The sequence below is a fragment of the Aspergillus wentii genome (assembly GCF_001890725.1).
Source record: "Aspergillus wentii DTO 134E9 unplaced genomic scaffold ASPWEscaffold_6, whole genome shotgun sequence".
Classification (NCBI taxonomy): domain Eukaryota; kingdom Fungi; phylum Ascomycota; class Eurotiomycetes; order Eurotiales; family Aspergillaceae; genus Aspergillus; species Aspergillus wentii.
Genome location: NW_024467837.1, coordinates 2,089,782 through 2,117,532, shown reverse-complemented (window position 1 = coordinate 2,117,532; position 27,751 = coordinate 2,089,782). Strand labels below are relative to the sequence as shown.

Below are 27,751 nucleotides of genomic sequence, written 5' to 3'. Positions count from 1 at the left end.
AGATTCTATGGAGTGGTGTTACCAAAGGTTAGACACTATGATTTAACACGAGTATATCTTCACTTGCAATACATATGGTCAGCATCAACAATATGATATTCGATCCCGGGCTCCTTGAAGAGATGATCACTCCGCCATCTCCGCAGCCTCAGATCCCGCGAATACGAGCCTTAGACTTCAATACAACTGGATCCTGGTAACTCTATCTGGACGAACAGACCTTCCAGAAAACCCATCTACCCTGGTTCTCGGGAAACCCCTGGATATGGTATATTCTACATGTCACATTCATCCCGCTTTCCACCGATCTGGTTGTAGATCTTATATAAACCGACGCAGAGATAGATAAATAGATAGACATATCATAGATCTTATTATTAAATATCCAAATACAGTCCCAATACCCAAACGCCATAGCTAATAGTAATCATCTCGCATTCTCATCTCTCCTCTCCTCCTTAACCTCCCACTGCACCTCCTTGACAATCCTCACCTCACTATGCGTACTCTCCGGTCTCGCCGCCAACTCCACATCATCCTGTAGCATTGTAAGACCCGGCTTGCGACGTCGCGATGAGCTGCCGTAGGTGTAGTAGTTGTTGTACCGGGGCGCAGTGCTGCCTTGTTCGCCGATTAGTCCGGGGGCGTGCCGGCGCAGGAATTGCCGGAAGAAGGGGAGACAGCCGCAGATTATGATAAAGTTGGATTCGATATTACTAGATACAGAGGTTAGAGGGGTAGGTGGACGGATGGAGAGGGGAGACCTACGCCCAGAGCTGGGGCATGGAGATTTTGTATGTTGGGTCGTCGGTGTTGAGGAAGGGGACGATGACTGCTAGACGGACGATGCTTGTTACGACCGTTCTACAGGGTCAGTATACAGATATCCAGAGATGGAGAGGTGTAGACATACGCGCATCCAATAATAAACATCAGCAACAATCCCACCTTCTGCACAGTCGGCATATTCAAGTTGGTCACCGTGCGAATGGGCAGCCCGATCAGAAACACATCCGTGACGATATTCATCGCCGCCGTAAACACGTACAGCGATTTCTGATCAATACACCCTCCGTCCGTGATGGACGCATCCCAACTCTTCTGAATAGGATGGCAGGCGAAAATGAGCGCAAACATAATCGCGAAACTGTACCCGGCGACGACAAAGGAGAGGATGTAGAGTGCCCAGCGGTAGAACTTTTGTTGTGCGAGGATGCGGTAGTACAGGATGATCAGGCTGATTTTGGCAAAGGCGAGGGCGGGCACGTAGACGATTGCTGCGATGAGGACGACCTAGAGGGTCAGTATACAGCTTATGTTCTAAGATGAAGTTATTGGGTGTACCTTTTGGTAGATGTCGAACATTTCCACCGTCAAGTCCCATTTGTGTAATCCGAGTCCTCCTTTTCTGAAGCCATCTGAGGGGTTAGTATACACCAATTATAAAGAAGAGAGAACATACAGATCGCCATGGCCTGAGTTGCAACTGCAAAGATCTATAACCATTAGAACCATCACACTCAATGTAAGATATACCCACCCAAGCACAGATAATCGAGACTACACCATCAGCACCTCATAACCATTAATCAGTAAGAATAACTCACCATCATCCCACCCAAACTTATGCAGCAAATGCGCTTTGGTATACACGCGCAACACCAACGAACTCGTACTCAGAATCAACCCAGCCGTGATGACGGCTTTATTCGCCGTCCATAAATACGCATTGTCGGGGTCGAATGTCGGCGTGACGCCAGGAGGAGGAGGATATATTCCTTGAGGCATGGCCACTCACTCATTCAGAGAAGACATTGAAAAGGCGATCAAGGAGCAGTAGTTATTCATAATAACCGGTCTCCTGAACCTCATGACACCGGGATCAAGACTGCATGCAGGATGCAAATAGTCCGGCTTAATTTCTGGCACCCGTTCATCCCAACTATCAAGCCGACAGCCTCGTCGGTCCAACATCGGAGAATGTCCAGGCACGGTTCGCTCTGACTGGACGCACGGATCGAACTGCTGGAGAACAAGTGAAACGTGCCCACCAGATACATGCAAATCATAATCAATGTGGCTGGAAGTGTGGATACAGACTAGATCAGGAAGAGGGAAGGAGTCGGGCGAAGGATCGTGCTAAGATCGTCCATCGACCAGGGTATACAGGCTAGGATCGTGCGGATGGTAATTCGGTTCCGCGTGTTGCTTCATTTTTGGGTCTGCTGGTTTTATTCACTCACTGACTTGGTTTGATTTGATTATTTGAATTTATTATTTGAGGATGTTTTTATGTTTTGTTTTGGCAGAGAGAGTCGTCTTTCGACATGTATACAGGATTAATTATACTTAAGCTTCAGTCACCTTGAATCCTCCAGGAACCTGGCGCTGGAAGACACCAGCAGGGTCATACTTTTTCGCCACGTTGGCGATGTACTTGACGTTCACCTCGCCGTATCCTTGCAATGGGTTCTGCGTTTTATCCGCATAGTTGAGGTAGATATACGGGTTATCCTCACCGATTTCCTTGGCGTATCCATTCAGCTGTTCGGTGATGGACTGAGCAAGACGGTTAAAGAGGGCATCGTCGGCGGCATTGTCCCAGCTGTAGTCGAAGAGGGTTTCTAATTCATCAGCTATAATCACGCAGTAAGTGTAGGGGAACATACGGAACATGTTTCTGTCGAAACGCTCCAGACCGAGGACATTCCCGCCCTTTTTCGCACTAAGCTCGGCGAAAAGAGTCGGCCAGGGCTGCACCATCGTAACCATACTCCAGGACTTGCTTTGCACCTGTTTCTTGGCTTCCTCGATGAGGTCGTTGTGGATGTCGACGGCCTTTTCCATGACCTTGGGGTTGTTGAAGTATGTGCTTGTCAGGAAGACATTTCTATCGTCGTCAGCTTAGATCGAACCTGATATTGATGCGCAACATACCGAGTCCCACTCGCCTGCACCAAATCCACAGTCAAGTTATACATCGACCCGAAATGCATCGTGTCGGATGTATTCTTAATCGCCAGAAACTCGTCAAACGCGGGAGCCCGCGCAACGGGCTTCGTATACTCATACGCATTCGTGATGGCATTCTGCCCCGTCGCAGAGCTATACCCCCACATGCCAATATACGACGCATACGGGTCATTGTGGATGTTATCGATAAAGTTGGAGATGGCGGGAATCTGCTGTGATGTGGTAGAGTTGTCGTAGGTGACGACACCGCCCCAGAGAAGATCGCCTTCGATCGTGGCCATGTCGTAGCGGGTGACGATGCCGAAGTTGATGGTGCCGCCTTTGAGGGCTTTGTAGAGGTCGGCGTTGGAGTGTTTGTTGGCGTTGGCGATGGTGCCGTTGCCGAGGACGATTTGGTAGTTGAGGACGTTGTCGCAGGCGAAGCCGACGCGGGCTGTGTGGAAGGTGTTTCCGCCTGCTATCGTTAGCATCTATACAGATCTTGTATAGGATAGATGGTGTTTACCTCCAATCAAGAATCCACCCACACCGACAGTTCCACCACGACCGCCTGCGACTGTCCGGTTATACTTGCCCAGTGTCTTGTACACAGCCTGCCATCTCGATCCGGGCAGAATCGACGCGGTCTGAGTATCCTTGTGATAAGTCGTACTGTTCATCATCGACAGATCAATCGTCACACCGGGTTCGATGTTCGCAGCCCCAGCCCAGATAGTGTGGCCACCACTGCGCACGGCGAATTTGCATGGCGAAGACCCGTTTCTGGAGAGCGTTGACACGGCGAGAGAGACTTGTTCAGCAGTGTGTGGCTGGACGATGCAGGTTGGGTCGAGCTGGGCGTTGACGGAAAAGTAGGAGGAGACGGATTGGTTGTAGGCGAGGGAGTTGGGATAGAAGAGGTTGGTATGGAGAGGTGAAGCTTGGAGAGAGGCGCACTGTTGATATTATATTAGCACGATTATGTGGTTGCTGTGATGATAATAACATACACACGACTCGGGAATGCCAGAAGCACTCGAGACCGGCCAGGCACTCAGCAGCGCCACTGTAGACGGACAGAACTTCATGGTGAAAATGTTTGAATTCTGGACAAAAAATTAAGCCTAATAATCCCAGTCTGCGACCGCCCCTCTTTATACAGCCAGCAATGGCTTTATCCGAGTCATGTTGCCGGGCTACAAAGTGGCATTTTTACGCTCTTCTGCCCGAACATGCGCAAACACCGACTCACCCCTGCCAACAGGTGCTGCTCTTACTGGAAGAGGAAGATAAGATGCATGACAAGTGTGGACAAGTCTGGTTATAGTAACTGTTGATCAATTCGTCTGGAGATTTAGTGTGTCGGGGGTAACCCGGAGTGTGGATATGCCAGCACTCCATAGCCCGAACAACGAATCCACTCGGCTGTCTTTCCCATCCGGTTAATTGCCCCGTGGAACATGTTGATGGTTTAATGAAGGATTGGAGGATGAGGCTAATAAAGCTTTTCGATCGTGATATCGGTTAGACAGTTGGAGTTCGGCATTCCTTGAGTTCCTGTTACCGAGGTGTCATTAAATTTGACTAAAGTTATTCTTCACGTTATTTAATGATGCTTATAAATAACTATATCAAATTATCAATATAAAATTGTGTAAATAGTATCACATCAATTTAATCGTGCCATGACCTGCATCGTCCCACTTATCGCCCGTGCTTCTATTGAAATGAACCAAGCACAGATAATATTCCTATTAGTCTTGTTCGCTACCAACTATCATATCCAAATACCTCATGAACTATTGCAAATTAGATCTCGCAAATAACTTCACCCGCTGCTCATAACACGCCCGTCGATGCACCGAAACCCGACAGAACAGCAGCTTTTCAAATTGCGCAGTAGACACATTCACCGCGCGAAGTTGCAGATCCTCGCTTTTATCCTGCAGTCGCATCAGAAATACAATCTTTTCCCCGACGTGGTGGTACATCGCCCGAGGTGTCGGCCAGAATGTCCCCTTGGATGAGGCTTCGGTCGGGGATGGACACTCGTCGGTATCAGAGAGTGGATCTTGGTTGTAGATTGATCGGACGAGATTTAATATAGATAGCATGTAGGGTTTATCTGCGCGAGTGACGAGGTCGAATTCGTTGATGATGTTGAGACAGATTGTCTTCGATGGTATGGACAGTGGGAGGGTTATTGTTGGTGGTGCGCCGAATGTGAGGCAGGAGAAGCGGATGGAGTCTGTCAATGTCAGATAATATAACAGTTTATAAGCAGGTTTATCTACCATTTTGCTGTGATAAATATCGAAGGAAAAGCAAGGAAGCCACTGCACCTCCAGCCGAATGACCGGTGAATAACACATGGCCGCCTCTCTGCTTGTACTCCTCGATTCTCTTCGAGACGATAGAATCAAGAGCAACAGCGCTTTCCAAGAATCCCGAATGAGCTTCAAGGCTTGACGCAGACTCGGGTTGGAATGATGTATTCTCCATAATTAGAAAATGCAACTATACAAGACAACAGACTTACGATAAACGAAGCAGCATTCCGTGGCTCATTGTTGATATTCACCATATGATCGACTCGACTAGCAGTCCCTCGAATGGCGATAATCAAGACTGGTAATAGTTTGTTCGAGCATCCCTTTGGAGTGACTATGGTGAATGTCACTGCCTTGACGGTTCCACTGGTAGATGGCGTTACAACATGATCCAATGTCAAGATGCAGTTTTCGAATTGAAAAGGATGGGAAGATGAAGAAGCATTGTAAGAATCATGAGCACATTTCCAGGCAACCGAGATTAATTCCGCTTGTTCCTGGGAGCTGCACAATTAGCGCAAATATGTATATAGAAAAACAGCATACCATGACCAGTCTGTATAATCCACATCATTCAACTGACAATTATCATATCGCGATGCCTCCTGGTCAAGTCGTTCAGTGAGTACTTTCATTTGACTATTAATGTCATCTGCACCAATTAGCATGCATTTACACAGAAAAATAAGCCTCACCATCAAGATCAATCTGCTCAAGGACAGTACCCAAAGCAGCAGAAAATTCCGAAACGGCAGCTGAAGCACCCTGGGAATGATCAACAAAGGTGAATCCCGACGATGGAGGAGCTGCTGAAGCTCTCAGTGCAGAAGCAGTTGGCCTGGGATTTCTCTGAACAATTTTCAACAGGCGTTTCATTTTGTCTGTGATAATGACACAAAGAGATGAAGAATAAATGTCGATGCATATTGTGTACATTAATAGATAACCCAATGACTCCTTTCCGCCGCAACCATACGCCCGATGATTCCACCAAATCGTGGCTGAGACAGGGCGACTCTCGTGTTAGCCTCACTTTTCTCACGCCATCTGCAGGGGAAAGTCTCGTGATGAAGGTCTTGGCTCCAATCAGATAAAAGCTAAGCGAGACAAGGCTGTGAGGCTATCGCCATTCTTATTGTGAGAATGATGCTATTGGTCGGTATGCATGCAGATTTGCCTTGATTTATCCTGTTGCGCCCTGCATGAAATAATCAGATAAGAGGCAAAATAGGCGAGCTGTTGCCTATCTTGTGAGGCTGTATAAACAGCTATAACTGCCTGTCAGCTTGATGTATTTTCCACCAGATAATCATTCTAACTACTGATATCATCATGCCTTGCCTCCCCAGATTCAAATCCTCCAACTGCACTCAATCTTCCCTCCCGAACATAACGCACGCCCCCAGCGTCCCCTGGACTTTAATCGGGCCATCTAACGTACACCTCCCAGAAGAGCTTGAAAAGCTATATTGGCATGGCGTGAGAAGAGAGCTGGAAAATATCATTTCTACATTAAAGCTATGGCAGCAGGAAGAGTATGCGGAAGTCAATGTCAACGAAGAGAATGATAAGATTCATGGATTCGATACTTTTGTCGACGGTGTTTGTCATCAGACGAGAGCTTTTGCGATTCGATATGGTATGTCGCTTTCATATGATGTTGACCAAGGCTGACAAGTATAGGGGAGGAGAAGCTTAAGCTACAGCAGGATGACGGAGAAGATGAGGATAAGAAGTTGACAAAGTTGGAAAAACAGCTGAAACGAGATTCAAGAATTGATGAAGAGAGCAAGAAGATCAATTCGGGTGTGAGGAAGAATTTACCAAGTATGTTTATCTCGTCTTACTGTTCGATGCTAATGATATAGCCATTCCACGATATTCGGGTATCGAACAGCGGGCATGCATGTTGTTACAGGCAGCCGGTTAGTACATAACTGTCATAAATAACCAATTCTAATATGATTAAGGCTTCCTCGATATTGACAAACACATTGAACATCGACCTCCATTGGAGAAACTCGGATTCTGGACTAGGCCAGCTATTCCTCAGCGTATGCCTCACTTCACCATACTATGCTGATTCATGCTTACTAGATAGTAACTCTTACCCACTTTGAAAAAGACTGGACACCGCAGTTCAACATGCTAGAATGCTCCAAATGCCACAGCATCATCCGAGGCAGCATGTTTGTACATATCGATAAGGTAATTAAACAGAATACCATCTGCGAAGAGTGTTATCGGCTACACTATTACGGGAATGCAGAATATGAAAAGGCATATAAACACTGCATTCTGTCTGAAACCATCACCCCGTCGATTAGCAGGGCGATGTGCAATTGTGAAGATGTGCCACAGTCGACTGAAGAAGGGGATATGCGTGCTTTATTCCCCATTTCCAGGGATGAAAAACACATCGAAAAGGAGGAATTGCAATGCAAACTGCTCCAGCTGGGTGGACAGGTTGCCCTTGCCAAATATCACGGCTTGCAGAGTATTGTCCAAACACAAGAGGAAGACCACAACAAGGATACCAAGTCTTCTTCCAAGCTCAAGTCGGTACTGGGCATATTCAACCGAGAGCACAAGGAGGCAAAAGGCCGAACCAAGAAAATAACCAAACTCGGATCGAAAAAACTTACCCTGCAGAATGTATCAGAAACAGGAAGAAGGAGCACACCAACCAAAACTCATGGCGATTACCCCGCAGCCACAGAAGCCAAAGCCGATGAAGACATTCCCATCTTCTTCCGGCAGTTCACAGAGCAGTATCCGTTTGGCAACGTGCATATGGCGCTTCGAGTTGGGCCGTTGGTTATTGAGAATGGAGTTGCACAGTATGTTCCCACGAAGCGAGTATATTCGATGCTAATATCCTGCAGCACGAAAGGAGGCGCTTTGATCAGTCTGCGAGAATTGCCGATTTTCCACGAACGCAGCTCAACTAGCCAGTCTCGGCAGCGCAGCCTCGCAGTTTCTGGCGATGTTAACAGATATCTCTGGCAACAGGATCGTCCAGCTGGGGCTCCAAAGAGGTACAAATCCATCATGAAGCAGGTCGTCGGAGGGCCTTTTACAGGTGTTACTTCCAGATCGACTGAAACCGCTGAAGAAAAGGCCATCATCCAGCTTCTCGTAGAGGCAAGCAAAAAGCAATTCGACGATCCTGGCCTCTCAGCCGCAGATAAAAAGAGAATGCTGGATTCAACTCTCGATCCGGTCATGAAAAGCCTCAAATCTCTCCTCCAAATCCGCGTCAGGATTTATCTATCCAGCATCGCAGCACGACTCATTGACCCAACACTCACGACTCTCACCTGGAGCGCAACAAGCAACAACTGCCAGAGTTTCTGCAACTCTCTCATCGATAAAGAGCTGTTCGAACCTCTCGTCAGCAACCACAAGGGCAAAGAAGGATTGTACCTGATGAGCTTCGTCTGTCCTCAAGAAGGATACATTCGAAACAAAGTCCACTCGAAATTCGACGTCCCCAGCGGTCTTACCGAGGAATATCTCCTTCGTTTCCACTTTGGCCGGCACGACGACGCAGACGTAATCGACACTTTACAAGAGTATTGGTGCGATTGGGGCGCATTCGGATCTCCTCTATACAAATACCAAGATCTCTTCCCATGGGACTGCACAGAAGCATACGGACGCTATCCTACAAGATGCAACGACTGCAACCTCGCCAAACACATTCTGGCCTTTCCATTCGACGCATGGTCTATCATTCAGCTCCATCTAAACAGAGATCCACACATGTACGCCCCATCCAGCAACGTCTCTCACTCCTGGATTGAGAACCGACTGTTAATCCTCACTGCCTCGTCAATTCTCACCAAAGCCGCTGCTGCGATGGCCAAAACGCCTGGTTTTTGCCACGCCACGCAGTGGCTTCATTCCGAGCAGAGTAAGCTCCGACGTAGGGATCCTTCGCTTACCCGCGTTAAGCTGGGAGGGATCCATCGTGCGCAGCCGTTTAGTCATTACTTTGAGGCGGGAAAATATAGTCATTACTTCCTGGCGCAGTGGGCTTTGAGGCCGAGGAATGAACAGATTGAGGAGTATGAGCTGCTGCGAGATGGACGTGTTGGCATGTTGGATGTTGGAGGTGGGGATTCAGGAAAGAAGTCGTCGAATATGGATGATGCGATTATGGAATACCAGAATCAACTGGATCTGCTATTCGCTGGTTTCGATATGGATAATTCACCGAATGATACCCAAGACGATCAGGACAGTGGCGATGGGAATGATTCTAATGCACAGCAAGATAGCAATCCCCATCATCATCATACAGGTACATCCGGTGCTGCAGTATCGTCTGGAGATAAACCGGATAGTAATACCAACGATCCATCATCCGGAAACGACCAGAATGACTCTCACAAAGGAGGCCAGGAAAGTCATTCCGATGCAGCAACGACCGTTACACCAAGCCATAGTCACGCAGTTACTCATTCAGGAAAGAGTCATTCAGGAAAGGACCACTGGGATTCCTATTCAGATATCGGAAGTCTGTCAAACGTCTCTTACTCGGGTCTTCATTCGGGTGGTCATACGAGTGGTTACTCAAGTGGTTATTCTGGGTATTCTGGAGGTCATTCTAGCAGTTATTCGAGTAGTTATTCCGGGGGCTACTCGAGTAGCTACTCATCTGGAAGAAGCTATTCAGGAGGAAGCAGTTCGTATAGTTCCGGTGGGGGCAGCAGTTCTTACGATTCAGGAAGTTCTTCTTCGAACTGGTGATCTCATCTTAAGTATTCGAGCTAGTTTGTATACTTTCAAATCAAATCATACAGAATATCTACCACTCCAAAACATCCCCTGTATAACTCACAAACCTCCCCGACACAGTCTCTCTACTCGCCCCATCAATCACCGCCAGCATCCCCCTCACACTCTCCTCAACACTCACCATGAACTTCTCCCCCATCTCTCCAACCCCCCATTCACTCGCCGCAAACTCCCCAGCCCTCGTTTTAACCCACCCCGGATGAAGCGCAACAGCCACAAGTCCACTCTCTTCATTCTGGAGATGCAAAGCCCTCGTCAGCCAATTCCCCGCCGCACGACTAGCCCCGTACGCGCCGCCGGGGAAGGGCTCTTGGGAGGTAATCGACCCCACAGAGGAGGATAGCATGATCGCCTTGGGTTGTCCGGTGGGTGAGCTCTGTAAGAGCGGCCAGCAAGCTTGGAAAACAAGGAGAGGGGCGATGGTGTTTGTCTCAAAGGAGGCGCGGAGGTCGGATGCACTTGTTTCGAGCGCAGTGTGCATGGGTGCGATATGGCCTGCGTTGCAAATTAGGACATCGATGTGGGAGATGTTTAATGGGGCGAGGGAGGATTGGATTTGGGATGGTGGGATGGCGGTGGTGAAGTCGAGGGTGAGGATGTGTAGGATGCTGTTGTTGTCTCGGATGGTAATTTCGGATTTGAGAGTGGCAGCTGCGTCGTCGGTGCGGACTGTTGCGATGACTGTGGCGGAGGGGCGGGCGATGAGGGCTTTGACGAGGCCGAGACCGAGGCCTCTGTTTGCGCCTGTCACGAGGTAGATTTTGGAGGGCATTTTTATAAATATTTGGAAGAGATGAAGGGAAGATGGAGGAATAGAAAAGAGCGAGTTTATATAGTTGTGTTTATAATAAGCACTAGTACTGTTCGGGCAAGTGGCGATCAATATAGAAACATTCTCGTATACAGCGGTTTCAAAGAATTCAATATAATACACTCCATCCATCTGTCTGAGTTATTCGGATAACTCAATAAGCACGACAAAGGGATCCATCCCGTCTCTCAGCCCATCTTTCACTTCCAACACAGTGATGACACCAGAGAATCCCCTCCGGATCATACTTTTGCTTGATCTCATGAAGACGAGCATAGTTGGGTCCGAAGAAAGACCACTGCCAGTCGATTTCATATGGATTTGCCTGTTAACATTAGTATTGCTTTATAATAAGATGATAAGCAAGCATACCTCGTTAAAGTAAGCACCTGAATCAGGGGCAAGCTGTCGGAGTGCATATCCCCTCTTATATGTCATGTCGTATATTGTCTTGTTTGCCACAGATTCAGGCAGTGTATCATCCCAGCTTTGGCTGACGATGAGATGGGCGATGGAGTCTCTCCATGCTGGGTTCAGGGCGTTGTTGACTGCTATCTTGCTGCCTGTCATTGTACCAGAGATGGATGGATTCGAGACGCCATTCTGTATTTGTTAGTCATGCTTTGAATATAGTATAGGGAGAATACTTACTCCAGATAATCCCTTCTCCGTACTCCTCTCCAGCATCTCAGCGAGTAAGTCGACATCCTCGACAGCACGGCGGGGTATAAACCTCGATGTCCGAATACCCTGTGTTGTCCCCACACTTTCAATATTCGGTAGGTTCTTGACGAGATCATACCACTTTGGAACGGACTGGCTTGTAATAGCGAATGTAGCAGTGGCATTCGCTGCGCTTAGCATCTTTCTCAATGGCGAAATGATCCTCTGAGTCGTGCTATTGGTGGTATTGTATAGAAGCAGCGAAATAGTAAACGACTCGGAAGGAGCAGACGAAGAATAATACCCATGAGCTCCGGCATCCTGCAACTGCGGGAATGTACCATGAACTTCTGCGATATGCCTCCACCAATCCTTAGATGAAGTGCCATTCTTTCTGGAAAGATCAACACCCACCAAGGTTGTTGATGGCATTTTGTAGGCTTTAACGGTGACACTGATGATAACGCCAAACGTGCCTCCGCCTCCACCACGAATCGCCCAGAAGATATCCTCATTCTGGCATTCGTTCGCAGTGAGAATGTCTCCAGTTGGCGTGACAATCACAGCTTGGACGATGTTGTCTGCACCCATGCCGTAAGTGCCTGTTGCCATACCGTGTCCGCCGCCAGTGGCCCATCCGACGAAGCCGACGTCCTAATCTGTCAGTATAGATGGGACATATGGATAGAAGGACGTACAGCGTTAGTTCCACCAACGGCCATGGCATCGTATTTGGCCATTGCTGCGAAGAGCTCTCCGTCTTGGACGCCGGCACCGATGGTAGCTGCCATCTGCGTCTTGTTGGTTTTGCATGACTGTGGCTGGAAGGATTCATGGAATTGGATATCTTTCAGATTGTGCATCCACACCCTGGATAGTTAGTATCATCCAACAACTTCAGAGGATATACGTACGATAAACTCCCATAAGCAGCCCTAAACCAGTTAGCTTCATCCACACCAAAGGTTCGTATGATACTCACGTCTTCTCCGCATTATGCCCCGTATTCTTCACATTAAACCTCAACTTCCACTTCTTCGCAAACTGCAGCGCAACCTGCACATCACTCGCCTCCGTCACATTCACCACATATGGCGGATACTTTCCAACCGAACATCCCTTTCTCCCGGCATGTGGGTCGCCCGTGATACTTGTTCCATTCGGGTAGATCGGGTTGCAGCTACTACCCGCCCACTCTGGGCCATCAATACTCGCTGGATCAGCGGAGTGGAAAGCTGAATTCGTCCAGTTTGAGAGAACAGATGAGCAGGCGTCTTTGTTGTAGTTTGGTTCGGTGGGATAGCAAACTGAGCCAAGGGGGGTGGTGTGTATCAAGCGGCCAGAAATGGTTTCGTTGAGGGAATTCCAGTCGGTGGGGGAGGGCCAGCAGGGGTTAGAGGGGGTCTGGATTTGTTAGTTGATATGTATAAGGTGTAGGTGAAAGGGAACTTACGCATTTGCAATCAGAGGCAGCCACCACGCTGCTGAGAACTGGAATCAAAGATAGGTATTGCAGACGCATGATGAGGTCGATGGTATTCAATCTCAGTCGGATTCTACTGGATTTATATAGTATTCATCCTGCTCACCCATGGATACAATAACCCCTTGATCCACTGGAGGCAACATAATTTGAAAAATCAGTTATTCATCTCCATCTGGAAATCCTCAAAATAAAACTCGTTTTCGCATCCATTCCCCCATGTCGTAAAGATCGGTCGGTTAGATTACCCGATATGGAAATCTGGTCGTACTCGTGGTGGCATCGATTCGAGAACTTTATAGTTTTATCCATCTCGGCTTCTTGGCACTTGGCAGGTACGTATAGGCTGTTATCGTTTATATGATACGGATTGAATATCTTTATTACTCTGCAACAGGGATAATTCATTCAAAGAGGTAGTAAAAAGCGTGTTTCATAGCAAGAAAAGGCCATCTTAAAGACAGACTGTTACAACCAATCCAACTCATCCAAAAAACTCAATCCCCAGATATACGCTCGTTCAATGCGCCGACTGTATGCTTCTTTGTTCTCCGCCAGATCGAATGGAAATTTGTCCATTTCCGGCTTCTTCTCTCCACCTTTCACGCCTGTCTTTTTCCGGCTGCGCATGCAGCAGCCACAGGCAGTCGTGCAATGTCCTCGCTTCAAATCCCGCCATGTATCTCTCGATTTCTCGCAGCATCCACACGCTCTCCCACAGCATCCTCCCCGCCCTGCACACTCCTGGCGTAGCCAAGCACATAGGTACCAGTTTGGATCGCTTCTTGTTGCTTTATACCCTCTTTTCAAAGCCCCAACCGGCCCCCCTCCTGTTAAAATCCATAACGATCGCTCATGGACCCAGTATTGATCATTGAGGCTCGTGAGTTCCTCCTCGTAGGCACTTAGCTGTGATGCCTTTGCTGTATCGACATCAGAAGACAACTCGAGCATCTTTTTCAACGCCTGAGCTTCGTCTCGGACATAGATCTCTCTCTGCACAATCCACCGTCCCTTGATATCGGCCTTGACTATTTCCTGACACCACCGTCCCTCTTGGCTTCTTCTCCTACTGTCATCTAGTGACCAGAAGATCTGCCAGCGAACTATCTGAGCGAGTTGGAGATGACCGGCATTTTCAAGTTTTGTTTCGAGCCACTTCATCTCATCCGTGTTTTCTGAAGCTTTAGGTCGCAGTTCGAGTTGAATCCGGACTTTGTCGATGAAGGGGAGCTTGGATAGAAGGGGTTTGGCCAGGTCTCGTGGATTATCTGAGTACGGAATCCATGCTTTCCATTTCTCGACATTGGATAAACAGGTCAAAGGTCGCATGACGAAAGGCATGGTTGGGGTGGTGAGTGGTTATAGGTGTCTTCTTGCAATTTTGAAGTTTTATGATTTTTGTATATACGAATCACCCTGATGTCATTTATACTCCTCCAGATACATCATATCTGCCAGTTACTGCTTCTTCCTCGCCATAATCAACGCACTCCCCCATTCAATATCCACCTCGACCTCCCTCCAACCCCCCTCAACACCCTCACCACGAAGCTCAGGCTCTTCCTCCCGAATCCTATCCATCAACTCGTCAATCACATCCCCCTCCCCATCACCATCAACAGCCCGTCGTTTTCTATTCGGCCATCTCCCCTTCCACGCATGAAACGCACTCCACGTCCGAATATACTCTTCCATCGTGCCGAGCTTCATCTTAGCCTGCATAAACCTCGTCCCCTCCCCAGTCTCAGGCTCATACTCCAACCGCGTGATATCATTCCAATCCTGCGGTGGTGGCTGTACGGCTCTGAGCTTCTGCTGCACAATACTCCGTCCTGGTTGTTGCCAGTACGAGCCCATCAGCCATGGATCGTGATCGTAGGCGTAGTGGTTGATTAGTGCCGTCGCTTTGGGATGCGATACCATGACGTGGTCTTTATAGCCCCAGAATGCGAGTGTGCCCCCAGGTCGAACGATTCGTTTTAGTTCTGGCCAGAGAGAGTCGTAGTTGAACCAGTGGGAGGCTTGTGCGGCGACAACCAGGTCGACGGAATTATCATTAACAAAGTCTGACCTTTCTGCGGATGCCTGATGGAAGCTGATATTTGTGTACTCGGAAGATAAATTCTTTGCTTCCTGGATCATTCCTGCTGATGGATCGCTGCCGATGACTCGGTCGAAGTGTGGACTGAGATACCGGGCTACCAGGCCATGACCGGTTCCGAGATCCAGTGCCAGCGATGAAGGGCCATTGTGGAATGAAAATATTAAAGAGTAGAGATGATTAGGGTAGCTGGGACGAAATGCTGCATAGCCGTGGTGGCTGAATGCTTTGCTTCTGTGATGGGGTTAGACTGATGATAGTCATGAAGAAGTTGGGTGAGGTCATACGCGAATGATGTCATTCTTGATTCGCTTCCACTTTCGATGTCAAAACGCGATTAAGTTTTACTTGTAGTTATTTATGTTTTGAATAAATCTAACCTGAACGGATGAGGATATTGAGCCTGTTGAAACAGTATTTAAGCATTGTTGATAAGTCCAGGGTCCAATGTACCGAAGATCGGCGATCGCGTGGCCATTATCTTGCATCCGGTTTCGGCATTATTGCTCATCCAGGAGAACGATTGACTATCATCAAAACAATGCTTTGATTTATTACAGCTTCACGCTGAGATAGAACAGTTTCAATTGAATTTGATTTATTTTCTTCTATTCTATCTGATTTTGTCAGACTTGATTGCTCTCCGTCATAGTCGCCAAATTGAATGTTCGCGCATACGATTATATATTCTAGCCACACAGATGTTGAGGATGGTGCACATTAACTCAGACAAAGTTAAATCTATAAAACACAACATCGCATCTTGTCCTGCAGGTGAATCATTGTTTATATTTATAAAGCTGTTTGATCTACTGGCTTCGTTGTGTAACTAACTATAACCGAGAATCGGCAGATTTACAGTGTACCAACCTGCTGATGACGGATATAGGACTACAGAGGATATGACAGTTCTGAATCAAGGCATTTCAAGACTATTCGTATCTGAAAGGTATTAATAACTTATTACAAAGTAAAAGAATTGTGCATAGTATCTCATGAATGAGTTTGTAATTTTGACGCTTATGAATGTGGGATGCCGATTATTTATCCCACATCGGAGACATTCTATTCCCCCGACAGCCAGAATAAGTTCGGCATCAATCCATATTTCGAACACCATCTTCTTTCGAACAACATACTCTTTCTCCATTGTACATTGAACCTCATCTATCACACACATCACCATGTCAGTCAGCGGAAACCGCCGCATCGCCATTGTTGGCGTGGGCTCAGCCATGTCCAAATCACTCGCTACATGGCTCGCCACACTGGGATGGAACATAGCATTGATCTCCCGGTCCGAACAGAATCTGTCAAAAATCGCCCAAGATGTCATTCGCGTCCAGAAAAACAGTCAAAGCAAAGTGGTTTATCGAGCCGCAGATGCCAGTGAACCAGACAGCCTAAAAGCAGCCTTGGACTGGTCTGTCCAGGAGCTCGGTGGCAAATTGGACGTGCTCAACTATAACGCCGCCCGTGTTGCTGCTTCAGACATTACAACTGTCACGCCTGAAGAATTGGAGATGGATTTTCGGGTTTCAGCTATCGGGACGTTGGTTGCCGGGCAGTGGTTTCAGGAGAATGCGAGTGTTGATCGTGTGGAAGGAGAAAAACCGCTGTTTCTTGTTACTGGGGGTGTTCTCGACAAACATCCAATTCCTCCAGTCGCATCTCTTTCCACGGCAAAGGCGGCTTCTCAGACCGTGAGCAGATTGTTTGCGCAGGTTCTTCCTGAACAGGCCGGTATTCTGGTCGGTATGCCGTTGGTGAGTGGGGTGATTACGGATCTGGAGACTGGCGAGTTTAACCCGGACTTTCATCCGGATGATATTATCCAGAATATTTTCAGGCCATTTTTTGAAGATCGGGAGAGGATGACGGATGGGCTTGAGTGGACTGTGGAGAGGGTCATGTGAGGGTGTTTAAAACAGGATTTTTTTTGATATGAACTATGTAAATTAGGACGATCAGCTATTAACAGCCATGGCCTCAAATTGAGATGAAAGTAGATCTATATCAAGATCGCCTAATGATAGGCGCGTACAATAATCCCCTTTATCTGTTTCAATTAGCAGATATAAACTACAAGAATAATTAGCAAACATACTAATACCACGACTGGCACAAGCTTTCTGCAGCAACGAGATAGAGATATAAGACTCAATACACTCAGCCGGAATCCATCGGTGTGCAACCCAGTAGTTGAGATTCGCATATTCTAGTCCATCTGGCTGATTTCCTCTTCGAAGAGGCATATTTAGTGATTCAGCCAACGTTGTAGTGCGGTTAATCAGAACGCCCATCGCGAGCAGTTTCGAAACGCTGATGACAGCTATTTTGTCGCCCTCCTTTGCACTCAATGACCAGCCTTTAATGAGGTTGAAGATTCTAGACGGACTATCAGATAGGGCAATGAGATCTGACGGATTCCCTCCCTTGCATTGGTTCCGTAAAGCTGCTTCGTCCACTAGGTTGCTGTCGACAAGAGTGCCATTGCGGTAGACAGGTGATGTCAAAGACTGGTTGGAACAGCGAAAGCCTAGGTCTTTACTGTGTCGCGTATGATCGCCAGATGTAAAGAGACGATACAGAATCTCTGGTGTATCTGGTTCTGGTTCCCTCGGTTGGCCTAACTCTTGACTGATGAAAGCTTTACTGAGCATCCGAAGCGTGTTGACATTCATCGAGTATGACAGGCGTGCGTCCCAGAGTCTTATTTTGACGATTTTGGTTTTTTCTTCAAATGAAAGTCCCCTTATAATTTCTGCATCTTCAAACTCAGGACGGAGTCCGTCACCTGGTATACCAGTGATTTTTGACGCCAGAAAGTTGATACTCTCCGAAATGAAGATGTTATCATCAAGAAGGCAACGCAGTTCTTGTTGGAGTTTATTGTACTCCTTGAGACTGTACTTTTCTCTAGCCTGTAGTCGATTCTTCTCTTTGGTTTCTTCCGTCAATTTCGTACTGTTAGGACCACTAATAGGAAGAAAATATATTTTTTCGACCAACTGCAGACCGTACTTTTCCATGATCGCGGGGACTGGTATTTTGAGGGATATCGAGATGAAGATAGAGGTGATTGTGAAGTTGGGGATGATGGCTGGTTGAGACAAGGCTGGCCGTGTTTTCTTGGCGGCAGGGGTTTGTCCATGAGTCATCTTTACTGTCGATAATGACACTCCATATGCAACTATCATATATTACAAGCAAGTAAATCCTAATTCTTCAAAGTCCGTTCGAAGAGACGAGCATATCCCATCAACCAACGCCATGGGGAGGGTCACGTGAGGGTGTTTCTCAAACTAAAAGTATACGAAGCTATGTACATTAAGACGATGACGAATCATGGCGGACAAACAGAGTCACTTCAATGAGCGTTGAACCGACTCCGCGGTTGATCCACCGGGTGACGGGTGTTGGGGAATATAAAACGCGCACAAAGCAAGGAGGATGACACCGACAATGCAATACCCCTCTTTTCCTAAATTCGGTCCTCCTTGCAGTTGACTCGAGAGCGTTTGACTCCCTAGCAGACACAGCATCTGGTTGGTCGCTAGCTGCCTCGTTGCTGTCATCTGCATGTCAGGTCAAGGCAGCGAGTGTCGTCCGCTTGGCATACCGGCGACAGGTCGAGGGGAAACTTTCCCGGTGAGTTGAGGATGCAAAGGATGTCTTACTCTTCTTCGCTCGTCATCGCATACTGGCTTTCGCAAGCAGTGCAGACCTTGCGTTGCTTTGATGTGTGAGCGCTGGATTGGAAGATGAGTTGGGTGAAAGAGGTGGCTTTGTCGCAGTAGGAACAGTCTGAATGTAAACACACACAAATTATAGGACATCATAGTGGCTGGCTGGACATGTGAGGGATACTACACACCACACGCCAATGATCAAACTCCCTGACGTGGTGATAGAAATACGACGATGATGCAGATTCAGTTAGTGGATGTCAGACATGCTTATAGAATCGCAGATGATCATGATGTGGATCAGTTAAAAGGCAAAGCTGGGATTAAAGGGAAGATATATTCACCCCTAAAAAAGTAGTAATAAGCATAAGGTGGATGTCTAGTATGGTAGGGTTGGAATGACAGCGGAACAAGAACAAGATGCATTTAAATGCAGCAATCTCATTGGTCGGGTCTGAGCATTACAGTGGTGGAATGCAGGCTGCTGTATGGAACATATACCACATTCCATCATGAAACAGCGGTAAGGGAAGAATGCGCTGAAAACAGTATATAAAAACATACTCCATAACCATATCGCCGTTTGCTCTCTTGAAACCAAACAACCAGCACATCAGGTTACTAGTGCGATCAATTCATTCTGATCTCTACAGCCGGCACCTCCCTGTTTCCTCTTTCCGCCCACTATGCGTATCTGCGTGTTGCAGCCCTCACATGGAGGCTCTGGCTCCAACCTCGAAGAGTCAACCGATGCAGTTTCCAAACCAGGAGCCCACACGAGTCAGCACAAATTCGAGAACCGGTTCATTCATATGAAGACAGCGAGGGAGGAAATAGACAATATAGTAGCCGAGGGATTCGATTTCTACATCAACCTTCTCTGGGGCACGTTGGACGACCCTGTGGCCGGAATACAAGCCTCTCAATACTTTGAGTCGCTGGGCGTCCCCTCGGCGGGCGTTCGAAGCTGGCAGCGCTCTCGAAACAAAAAGGCCTTCCATGAGAATGCCAGGCGACGGGGTGCACCGCCGGTTCCTGGTACGACACAGTTTCCCTTGGTCGTCAAGCCCGCGAGTGGGCGCACCAGCCAGATGATCGATGAGAACTCTGTCTGCTACAATGAGACGGAGCTGAATGATGCCCTGCGCCGTATCAACAGCCAGATGTACCCTTTTCGGCTGCAGAGAGCCAAAGCCCTCGGAATCATGGACCCGCAGGCTTATATCGAGTCATACGACCCCGTTGGACGGTCCAGTGACGATATTGTGATCCAAGAGTACATTGACGGAGAAGACTATGTTGTGACCGTGATCGAAATGGGTGATTCTGCGATTGCTCTGAATCCCTGTATCATGAAAAGCAAAGGTCTGTCTCGGAAGGAGAAGTTTGTCACGTTGGACCTAAAGCTTGACCCCAAAACACGGATGAAACTAATTACGAGAGACGACGACCCAGCCTTATTTGGAAATCTCCAACAGGCCGCTCTCGAGGCCTTTGAGGCCGGCATGTTCCGAGGCAGCTACATGGGATGTGATGTGGATTTCCGAGTTCGCCCTGATGGCCAGGTCTTTGTCATTGGGGCGAACCCGCTGCCAGCGGCTTTCCTACCGGGTGAATTGAAACACCAAGGTCTGCCCACTATCGAGTCTCTCCCCGGAGGCCACACGGCGGTGGTGGACATCTTCATCACCAACTACTTTCTTCGCAATGGAATCGGCCGGGAGTGGGGCAAAGTTGCCGCGAATTACGATGACATGGCGCAGACGTACGACGGCGATGGAGAGACACACAGTCAGGACGCAAAGAACTTCCAGACAATCGTGCAGCAATTCGATTTCGCCGGCACGGTGTTCGATCTGGCCTGCGGAACGGGATTCTTCGGCCGCGTTCTGGCAGCGAACAGGCCTGAAAAGGACTACAGCCTCACTGGCTTCGACATCTCCGTAGAAATGGTAGCCATATGCCGCAAAACAGGTCTCTACAGCGAGGTCTACATTGACCGCATGCAAACATGTCTTCTCAAGGCCCATGACCAGGCTGAAGCAGACCACATTGTCTGCTTTGGAGCGGCTCACTTCCTCTCGCCCGAGGAGCTCACTTTTTGTCTCGTTCTGTGCTTCGTTGTAGCCAGGAAATCCATCACGATTGCTATTGATGAGATCCCGGACTCTTATAATGAGAACTTGGATCGGCTGGGACATTCTTGCATGCGCTCCCTCAACCATCTTGCACACATGGAATCATTCGGAGTGCCTCGTGGGTGGCGCTTAATCAGTCGTCAGCGGCAGTATTCATGGACCTCGCCCACCACCGGAGATGATGTATTCAGTAACTTCTTTCGATTCGAAAGGATTGACGGGGAAAATGGCCGTGATATCAAGGCTTTGGCAGTCCGCGAGTTGAACTGAGAAGTGTCGCACTTGCGGCTTTTGGTTAGCGTTATACATGATTACTTCTGTAGGGCAAAGCACTGGTTAGTTGAGAGTTAACCAGGTTTTAACTAGATGTTATGAGCTATCAGGAGGTTGATACATTTAGTGAAGAAGATGTTATCGTCAAGAAGCAACATCTTTTCAGATTGACTTAATTCTAATCGTCCTTTAGTTCTTTGTCCTCTTCAGCCTCTAGTACGGACTTCCTTTCTCTTACATAATTAGCATAAAACTGACAGCATATATACATCTATCTTACATTCTAATAATCAGTCACAGTGCTTGAAAATCCGCTCGAATGGACGCGCATATTCCATCAACCAACTCCATCTCCTCAACCGGCACACCCAGAGCTCCAGCTTGCCAACTCACGGTGCACATCAAGCTACCCCCCTTGACACTGATAACATTGAACACAAGCGGCGCACTGGGAACATTGCCAGGCTGGGTGAATACCATTTTGCTAATATTGCACTTCTCACTCGAACCACCATCAAAAACAAGTAAATTGCTCACTTCGTACGAGGAATCTCGTCGCTGTCCGATTTTCCCCAGCGTCCAGGTCCTGAAATTCGGGAGGTATCGAAGGAGCCCGATGGCTTGGTCTTGGAGTCTGGTGCCGCATTCGGCGAGCTTCCTCGTCATTGAGCTTGCTGCTGTCCACATTTCGTCTGATAATGTAGGCTCTGTGTCAGGTAGACGTGGGTGAACATCGTAATGGCCAGAGACGTAAAGACCCCATGTATCGGCGGGTATACCGATAGACCCGCGCATATCAACCGCAGTTCCAGAGACGAAATGAGTGATATCGTCACCAGGGATAGCCTTGTTTAACGCTCGAACGATGAACTGGTGCAGTGTTGCAGTGAGTTTGGTGTCGTGGTTTCGCGACGCCTGCAGCGCCCTTTGGACTAGCGGAGCTTCAATCTCCAGTAGCTTCACTCTGCTGTTCGTGGTAGAGTCGAAGAAGATGCGTGAACCAGTCCAGGTCCCGGCATCGACTGTGCTGGCTGCTGTGCGGAGGCCGATCATTTGGCTGATGAACTTGGGTATGTATACAGCTATCAGCGGGGCTAGGAGGAATGACCACGAGATAGGGAGTCTTTCGGGTGTGTCGAATGGTGCTGGAAGGGGTTGAATGGGTGGAGTTATGATGGGAGACCCTTTCTCGTCCATAGTAGGACTCTGTCGACATGCCTCTAGAAACGTGCGATGGAATGCATGCCCGACCATCCCATCGCCGATAGTATGAGAGAAGGCAAAAGCAATAAAGCAGCGTGTGACTGTAGAGTCATGCAGAGGAAGAATGACAATTCTCCATGGTGGTACATCAGCAGGCCATGGCCGGTCGAGGATTGGTGGCAGGATCTTTTCAAAAGCTGCCGTTTCGTCCTCACTGCTGGCCTCCTCGTGGACTATAGACACATGGTTCTCGAGATTGACACTCTCCACCCTTTCGTAGGCTGGGCTTTCGGTATGTTTGTCTTTGACGACTACACTCAGATATGGGTACTTCTGAATGCACTCTTTCAATGGCTGAATAAAAGAACGAGGCGAATCAATGTCTATATCATTTTCAAACTCATAGACAGCTGCTATGACGAGTGCATTGTAGAACCCGACATCTTCGCGACTGATTGTGCGCCGTTCATTGGGGCCTGCTTTTGAGTTAGCATTGGTGCATCCATAAAAGAGGACATTTACTAACTTGCGAATCTCATAATGTTTTTGACTGCAACATTTCAGTCGTGCATGTTATGCCAAAGAGCGAGTGTCGGAGGTTAGGGGAAATAGACTATTTATAAATGGCCCATCTGGTGTTCTAGACGCTGATATTTTCCTCCAGTCACAGCACGATATGATTGGCCAGGTTTTATTTTATATTGGGGGCTGCCTATGGTCAGGTGAGGTCACATGACTATTGCCTATAGAGTCATAGCGATCATATGCTTGGGAATACACCAATTTATTCACTATACAAAGGCAATATAAATCCCAAAACTGAATGATACCTGTGCCATCAAGTGTGCATTGCATTTTTTGGATGTTTTCTATCCGTTCCATATAACATAAATGAGAAGAAGCGAGTTACAAACAGTCAGCTTAGGTAGTAGCAAGCAACATTCAATTCCTTTTGCAAATAAAATCAAATTGAATCTTCTGGTAACTAGTAATCAAATGTCAGAACAACCACTCCAGGTTAAGTAATTCTCCCACAGGGCCAAAAGATTATTATCATTATGGTCTCAACAGCTGGGATCCACTATACATAGTAGGTAGCGCACACGTGTTCTAGAATCTTCAGTTCTAACACTCTTGTGCCTTCAGCAATGTAATTTTTCCTGCTTATTAAGTTCTTCTTATAAATCCTCTAGTTATTTTAGAGTATATATAAGGGTCTTTTCTGTATACGAAATGTACATCTGGGAGCCGCGGACCCATCACATTAGCCGAGTAGGCTTAGAGACACTAATGCGCTTTCTGTTCTAGCCACTACGGTTGCCTAGCGGAGCGCCAGATGTTTAGATTGGAACCGTGGGCGCTTCGGACTCCCTCCCAGTTCCGTGGGTCGATTCCGGTCCATACAGTGCCGCCCCGCCCTGGTGTACCCTGTGTTTGGCAACTTAATACCTGGACACTTCCGCGTCTAAACAATTGAGGGTCTACACTTTTTGGCGTCATGCTATGGTAAACTGTCGATATCTTGAAATGTTATTCACTGGCCTTGCTGTATCACGGGCATGCGTACACTTCGGACCAGCAAGCTTTAGCTTCAGGTCGTGACCTGCCGCCCAGAGTCCTACTAAACCCCTTACAGCTATTTCGTCGCTTTCAAACGGGCGAAGCACTAGAGGCTGTCAATGCAATGCTAGAGTGCTCAAGGACAAAGAGTGTTCAGATGCTTAGACCAAAGAATGTTCATCTGAATTGCTTCCTGCATCCCTTTTATCCCTAGTCCTCAAATTATCCACCTGAAAAGCTTGTAATATATGCTCAATTTCCCTGTCAGGTAGAAAAGCATTCACAATGCTAGTATTAATGAAGCCCCAGTTCACATTGTTCACATCCACGCTAGTCATAAAATGGTGGTAACCGCTCCACACATTACTAGTCACGGATCAATAGATCAATGACAGTTCAACACCTGATCGAAGGGTAAAAGAAAGTGAGGATAAGCCTAGATTTTAATTTTGAAAGGCGGGATAACCCAATGCCCATTTTTCTGGAGCGGAAAAATATCCATTGTCTGATCTCAGTGACACCCTTACTTGGACTTGCTATCTCAGCATCCCATGCCATGCATATATTATGTATGGGTTAGCTCCATTTTGAATGAGGTTTCTCCAAAGAAATCAGAAGTATTAATCTTTTCACCCTATTACATCTAACTGTACTAGGTTTCTTACTCTTAGGATTGTCATCATGCAGTTAGATTCTTTCTTAGTCCATGATAAAGGTGAGTGAATCTCAATCACCCCTGAAGTTAGAGCCTTCCAGTGATCGCTGTCTGTAAGTAGACATAGCTGCAACCTTAGTTTGCAGAAGGATGAAGTTTCTCAGGGACAAGCGTCACGTGGATATGGTAGAGGGTAACATCAGCAGACATCAGGTGTCTCCTAGAGAAGATGACATTCGGAGAGGAAAAGAGTGGGGAATTGCTTCTTAACAAGAATGAAAATTCCTGATGGAGGATGGGCCATCCTCCCTTGTGTTTTACAACTTCGGAAAGTTCCTATTGCTTTACCTAATTCAGCTAGTGCATGGCTGAAATAGTGCCTTGAGGTGTGCCCTGGGGTTTTGAAATAGTTGAGCCTCTGCATTTGCATCACAAAGTAGGGAAAACCTAGTACATGATTATTTACAGGATAAAAACCCACCCCAAGGCTTCGAAATTCCGAACTTCAGCTTCACGTCTAGCTCACCCAATCATACACCCCGCTGAAATAAAAGTAAATAATACTATAATCCTCCATAGCTTCTGACCCTAGTTCTTCCGACACTATTCACAGTATATCAGCGACTGTATACGTCTCGTGGAGTGAGATACTTACATAACCCCAGCACCCTGGGCAGTCTGCAGTACAGTCAAGCAGTGGACAACAGTCAAGTCCAATCGATGGGTTGCAGCGCAGTCCAGGTTTATCCTGACAGCTAATTACAGGTGCATCCCCATAGTTAGAACCCCATGGATCATCAAAGTGTCTAGCACCCAAAGCTAGAGTTGTGAATAGAAGGACCGCAATAAACTTCATAGTGAGGTAGTTAATCAATATGGGAAGTGGTTATGAGAGGTAGTATATTATATAATTTGCAAGGGTGAGTTGTGTCTAGGAATATTCAGTTCTTTCAATGCTGTATAGCATCTTCTTTATATGCTTTGATTCATTGTAATCCACCTCTGTCATAGGTAGGTCATGGCTGCAATGAGTTCATTGACTATATACACCTAAAATTCCTTACCTCATGCCATTGTCATAGACATGCAGTATATAGCATCACTTTATACCATGCTGTTTCCCATTGGATGCAATGCTCAATGGCAATGATATAATGTTACTCCCCGAAAGCGTTCTGACCCCAGTAAGCTACATGACATGTGGCTTGCCTGTTGACAATTCAGATAATCTGGGTCATGATGTACACACATTGACAGTGAGCCCATCTGTATGCATGACTGCTTCGTGGGCCCCTACTTGACCGCGCGTAATAGCCCAGCGTTGCATCTGGCAGCCATCTGAGGGAAGTCTATTTTCCTAATTCAGAAACATGGAATCTTCTACCGCTTGACGCTGAACGAATATGCATTTGACCCACGCCAGACGCAGTGCGGCTAAAATAAAACCACCGCATTCAGCACTTTTCCAATTCCAACCACGTTGTAAGTCTCATAATGGAGACATCATTCTAAAGCCTGTTGAGAAATCTAGGACATTTACTTCACCAGCTTACTGCAACGGTGCACAAAGTGATATAAGCTCAAATATGTCATCACTATCCGTCTGTTAGCGGCAACTCTAACAGATTTAGAATCGACCAATAGGGGTTCTAAACTATATCTATATCTGCTGCCTAGGACTGAGCGGCTCAACCGTGGCGCGGGAGCAGTATGGCCTCTGGTATAACTGGTTGGTTACATAAGGTGTATGCACGATTTGGGCTCATTTCCAGATGATTGATATTGTCCATGTTGGTATTGCAGCACCAACAGCTTCACACCAAAACGTTGGTATATGTCTTTTGTTCTGGCTGTGGTTTCCGGACAGGCTGACCAGTCATGGCGTAGCTGCACAAGCCACACTCCATAATGTACCATGGATCATCAACTCCGCATTATTAGAATTTTCACTTACGCTCTGACAGCGCCTTCTAGATTAACCATTACAGACAGCTCTTCTCTATTGTGGACTACTGGTGCTTATGTCGCTGGTACCAGTGTGTCCCTTGGATCTCTATACGTCATGTGGATGAACCCCATATTTGGGGCCTTGGCGACAATCGAGCGGTGATCTACAACCTCTTCTACAAACTGTACTCTATGACATGGCTTGCCAGATTTTCCTACTACTCTAGTACTAAGTCAGAAACTTACACTTATTTTCCAGCTACGGTTGAACAATTGAAGCTACTAGCCCAAATATGCTATGCACCCTCACATGTAACGTAAAAGGCTGGGCGAGTCTTGGATCTGCGCTAGGGTTACATATCAGACCAAGTCCCTTAGACCCCGGCACCTCCGAGTTATGTGCAGCGGGTTGTCTATGATGTCACCATTCACGCAGAAAAGAAAGATTCACTGCGTGCTAAGAATCAAAACGCCATGCCATGCCTGGATAAGTTGTGCTAAGTCACTGGGCGCGGCAACCCCGTCCGGGCGCTGTACGGCATGGAGAGCAGCTTTGATATTATAGACAGTACTAGGAGGGTAGCTACATTCTGGCAGAACTGCCCCTATAGATTGGGATCAACCAATCACTGGGAATGGGGAAACAGAAATGAATCCTGTTTTACCAAGTGACTAAGGTGGAAGTTGTTACAGCACCAAGCGCCGCAAGGCAGAATGACAGGCAGAAGTACGAAGCGGTGATGAACAATCCTTCAAGAAACTACGCAATGTAATTTTTGTGCCCTCAAATTCTAACAAGGTAAGCAAATATATATCCGTACTCTTAAGCGCCCACGTATGAATACAGAGATATCTCTCAACCGCTGATCCGCTAGGGTTCATATTATCCAACCCCAAGCCAGGTCACTACAAGGACATTGGCAAGTCGGGCGATCAAGAGCTACCTTCCGCTCAATAGGCTTCCGCAAATGACCCAGATTTGGACGTGACACTCCGTGGGACTTTTCATCCAGCCAGCCAACCAGTGATTTTGAAGAAATGGCTAAATCATCTGCCAAGGTCTTTGTCTATCTACAAAGAGAGACGACAAAAGCCGACTTACAATCAGAGACCCAAAGTTAGACAGCGGAGCAGGCACAA

General features: G+C 47.3%; 13 protein-coding genes across 13 annotated transcripts; 3 read left to right on the top strand and 10 right to left on the bottom strand.

Annotated features, from left to right (window-relative positions):
• Positions 1-308: 308 nt before the first annotated feature.
• ASPWEDRAFT_43485 (uncharacterized protein) lies at positions 309-1,886 on the bottom strand. Its single transcript, XM_040836036.1, has 7 exons — positions 1,608-1,886; positions 1,541-1,560; positions 1,463-1,496; positions 1,345-1,418; positions 914-1,293; positions 769-864; positions 309-716 (listed from the first exon to the last, which is right to left on the bottom strand). The coding sequence occupies exons 1-7, from the start codon at positions 1,786-1,788 to the stop codon at positions 428-430; spliced, it is 1,074 nt and encodes a 357-aa protein (XP_040687102.1). The 5' UTR covers positions 1,789-1,886; the 3' UTR covers positions 309-427.
• Positions 1,887-2,246: 360 nt separating this feature from the next.
• On the bottom strand, positions 2,247-4,248 carry ASPWEDRAFT_160173 (FAD-binding oxidoreductase). The gene is made up of 5 exons (XM_040829781.1): positions 3,963-4,248; positions 3,479-3,908; positions 2,938-3,427; positions 2,670-2,890; positions 2,247-2,624 (listed from the first exon to the last, which is right to left on the bottom strand). The coding sequence occupies exons 1-5, from the start codon at positions 4,038-4,040 to the stop codon at positions 2,350-2,352; spliced, it is 1,494 nt and encodes a 497-aa protein (XP_040687101.1). The 5' UTR covers positions 4,041-4,248; the 3' UTR covers positions 2,247-2,349.
• A 503-nt stretch (positions 4,249-4,751) lies between these two features.
• ASPWEDRAFT_174830 (lipase family protein) lies at positions 4,752-6,158 on the bottom strand (the record flags this gene model as incomplete). The annotated part of the gene is made up of 5 exons (XM_040831278.1): positions 4,752-5,200; positions 5,247-5,448; positions 5,492-5,786; positions 5,829-5,934; positions 5,978-6,158. The coding sequence occupies 5 exons, from the start codon at positions 6,156-6,158 to the stop codon at positions 4,752-4,754; spliced, it is 1,233 nt and encodes a 410-aa protein (XP_040687100.1).
• Positions 6,159-6,614: 456 nt separating this feature from the next.
• Positions 6,615-9,395, top strand: ASPWEDRAFT_116251 (uncharacterized protein; the record flags this gene model as incomplete). Its single annotated transcript, XM_040828643.1, has 6 exons — positions 6,615-6,925; positions 6,961-7,109; positions 7,151-7,207; positions 7,253-7,336; positions 7,384-8,122; positions 8,168-9,395. Coding segments are annotated over 6 exons (2,568 nt in total), but the record flags the coding sequence as incomplete, so codon positions are not given.
• A 700-nt stretch (positions 9,396-10,095) lies between these two features.
• ASPWEDRAFT_160167 (SDR family oxidoreductase) lies at positions 10,096-11,366 on the bottom strand (the record flags this gene model as incomplete). The annotated part of the gene is made up of 2 exons (XM_040829780.1): positions 11,269-11,366; positions 10,096-11,221 (listed from the first exon to the last, which is right to left on the bottom strand). The coding sequence occupies exon 2, from the start codon at positions 11,026-11,028 to the stop codon at positions 10,096-10,098; it is 933 nt and encodes a 310-aa protein (XP_040687098.1). The 5' UTR covers positions 11,029-11,221; positions 11,269-11,366.
• ASPWEDRAFT_70957 (uncharacterized protein) lies at positions 10,755-13,081 on the bottom strand (the record flags this gene model as incomplete). The annotated part of the gene is made up of 7 exons (XM_040839151.1): positions 10,755-11,221; positions 11,269-11,499; positions 11,548-12,213; positions 12,258-12,429; positions 12,474-12,494; positions 12,542-12,963; positions 13,013-13,081. 7 exons carry the CDS (start codon positions 13,079-13,081, stop codon positions 11,051-11,053), a joined length of 1,752 nt encoding a protein of 583 aa, XP_040687097.1. The 3' UTR covers positions 10,755-11,050.
• Positions 13,082-13,510: 429 nt separating this feature from the next.
• ASPWEDRAFT_30496 (uncharacterized protein) lies at positions 13,511-14,386 on the bottom strand (the record flags this gene model as incomplete). The annotated part of the gene is made up of 1 exon (XM_040833423.1): positions 13,511-14,386. The coding sequence occupies one exon, from the start codon at positions 14,384-14,386 to the stop codon at positions 13,511-13,513; it is 876 nt and encodes a 291-aa protein (XP_040687096.1).
• ASPWEDRAFT_138417 (putative S-adenosylmethionine-dependent methyltransferase) lies at positions 14,383-15,561 on the bottom strand. Its single transcript, XM_040829375.1, has 2 exons — positions 15,434-15,561; positions 14,383-15,380 (listed from the first exon to the last, which is right to left on the bottom strand). The coding sequence occupies exons 1-2, from the start codon at positions 15,445-15,447 to the stop codon at positions 14,504-14,506; spliced, it is 891 nt and encodes a 296-aa protein (XP_040687095.1). The 5' UTR covers positions 15,448-15,561; the 3' UTR covers positions 14,383-14,503.
• Positions 15,562-16,330: 769 nt separating this feature from the next.
• Positions 16,331-17,062, top strand: ASPWEDRAFT_30494 (uncharacterized protein; the record flags this gene model as incomplete). The annotated part of the gene is made up of 1 exon (XM_040833422.1): positions 16,331-17,062. One exon carries the CDS (start codon positions 16,331-16,333, stop codon positions 17,060-17,062), a length of 732 nt encoding a protein of 243 aa, XP_040687094.1.
• A 51-nt stretch (positions 17,063-17,113) lies between these two features.
• On the bottom strand, positions 17,114-18,615 carry ASPWEDRAFT_185796 (uncharacterized protein; the record flags this gene model as incomplete). The annotated part of the gene is made up of 2 exons (XM_040832099.1): positions 17,254-18,615; positions 17,114-17,205 (listed from the first exon to the last, which is right to left on the bottom strand). Exons 1-2 carry the CDS (start codon positions 18,344-18,346, stop codon positions 17,114-17,116), a joined length of 1,185 nt encoding a protein of 394 aa, XP_040687093.1. The 5' UTR covers positions 18,347-18,615.
• Positions 18,616-19,521: 906 nt separating this feature from the next.
• On the top strand, positions 19,522-21,243 carry ASPWEDRAFT_174822 (uncharacterized protein; the record flags this gene model as incomplete). Its single annotated transcript, XM_040831277.1, has 1 exon — positions 19,522-21,243. The coding sequence occupies one exon, from the start codon at positions 19,522-19,524 to the stop codon at positions 21,241-21,243; it is 1,722 nt and encodes a 573-aa protein (XP_040687092.1).
• A 297-nt stretch (positions 21,244-21,540) lies between these two features.
• Positions 21,541-22,988, bottom strand: ASPWEDRAFT_30491 (uncharacterized protein; the record flags this gene model as incomplete). The annotated part of the gene is made up of 2 exons (XM_040833420.1): positions 21,541-22,925; positions 22,976-22,988. 2 exons carry the CDS (start codon positions 22,986-22,988, stop codon positions 21,541-21,543), a joined length of 1,398 nt encoding a protein of 465 aa, XP_040687091.1.
• A 2,056-nt stretch (positions 22,989-25,044) lies between these two features.
• Positions 25,045-25,633, bottom strand: ASPWEDRAFT_43475 (uncharacterized protein). Its single transcript, XM_040836035.1, has 2 exons — positions 25,320-25,633; positions 25,045-25,267 (listed from the first exon to the last, which is right to left on the bottom strand). The coding sequence occupies exons 1-2, from the start codon at positions 25,518-25,520 to the stop codon at positions 25,253-25,255; spliced, it is 216 nt and encodes a 71-aa protein (XP_040687090.1). The 5' UTR covers positions 25,521-25,633; the 3' UTR covers positions 25,045-25,252.
• Positions 25,634-27,751: the final 2,118 nt, after the last annotated feature.

Bases quoted from the DNA above. Each gene is read 5' to 3' on its own strand.
- ASPWEDRAFT_43485 (XM_040836036.1), bottom strand. From the start codon at position 1,788: ATGCCTCAAGGAATATATCCTCCTCCTCCTGGCGTCACGCCGACATTC. The intron at 1,561-1,607 runs GTGAGTTATTCT...CTGATGGTGTAG, and splicing joins TAAGTTTGGGTGGGATGATG to TCTCGATTATCTGTGCTTGG. The intron at 865-913 runs GTATGTCTACAC...CTGACCCTGTAG, and splicing joins ATGTTTATTATTGGATGCGC to AACGGTCGTAACAAGCATCG.
- ASPWEDRAFT_43475 (XM_040836035.1), bottom strand. From the start codon at position 25,520: ATGAAGTTTATTGCGGTCCTTCTATTCACAACTCTAGCTTTGGGTGCT.
- ASPWEDRAFT_160173 (XM_040829781.1), bottom strand. From the start codon at position 4,040: ATGAAGTTCTGTCCGTCTACAGTGGCGCTGCTGAGTGCCTGGCCGGTC. The intron at 3,909-3,962 runs GTATGTTATTAT...TAATATCAACAG, and splicing joins CTGGCATTCCCGAGTCGTGT to TGCGCCTCTCTCCAAGCTTC. The intron at 2,891-2,937 runs GTATGTTGCGCA...TGACGACGATAG, and splicing joins GTGCAGGCGAGTGGGACTCG to AAATGTCTTCCTGACAAGCA.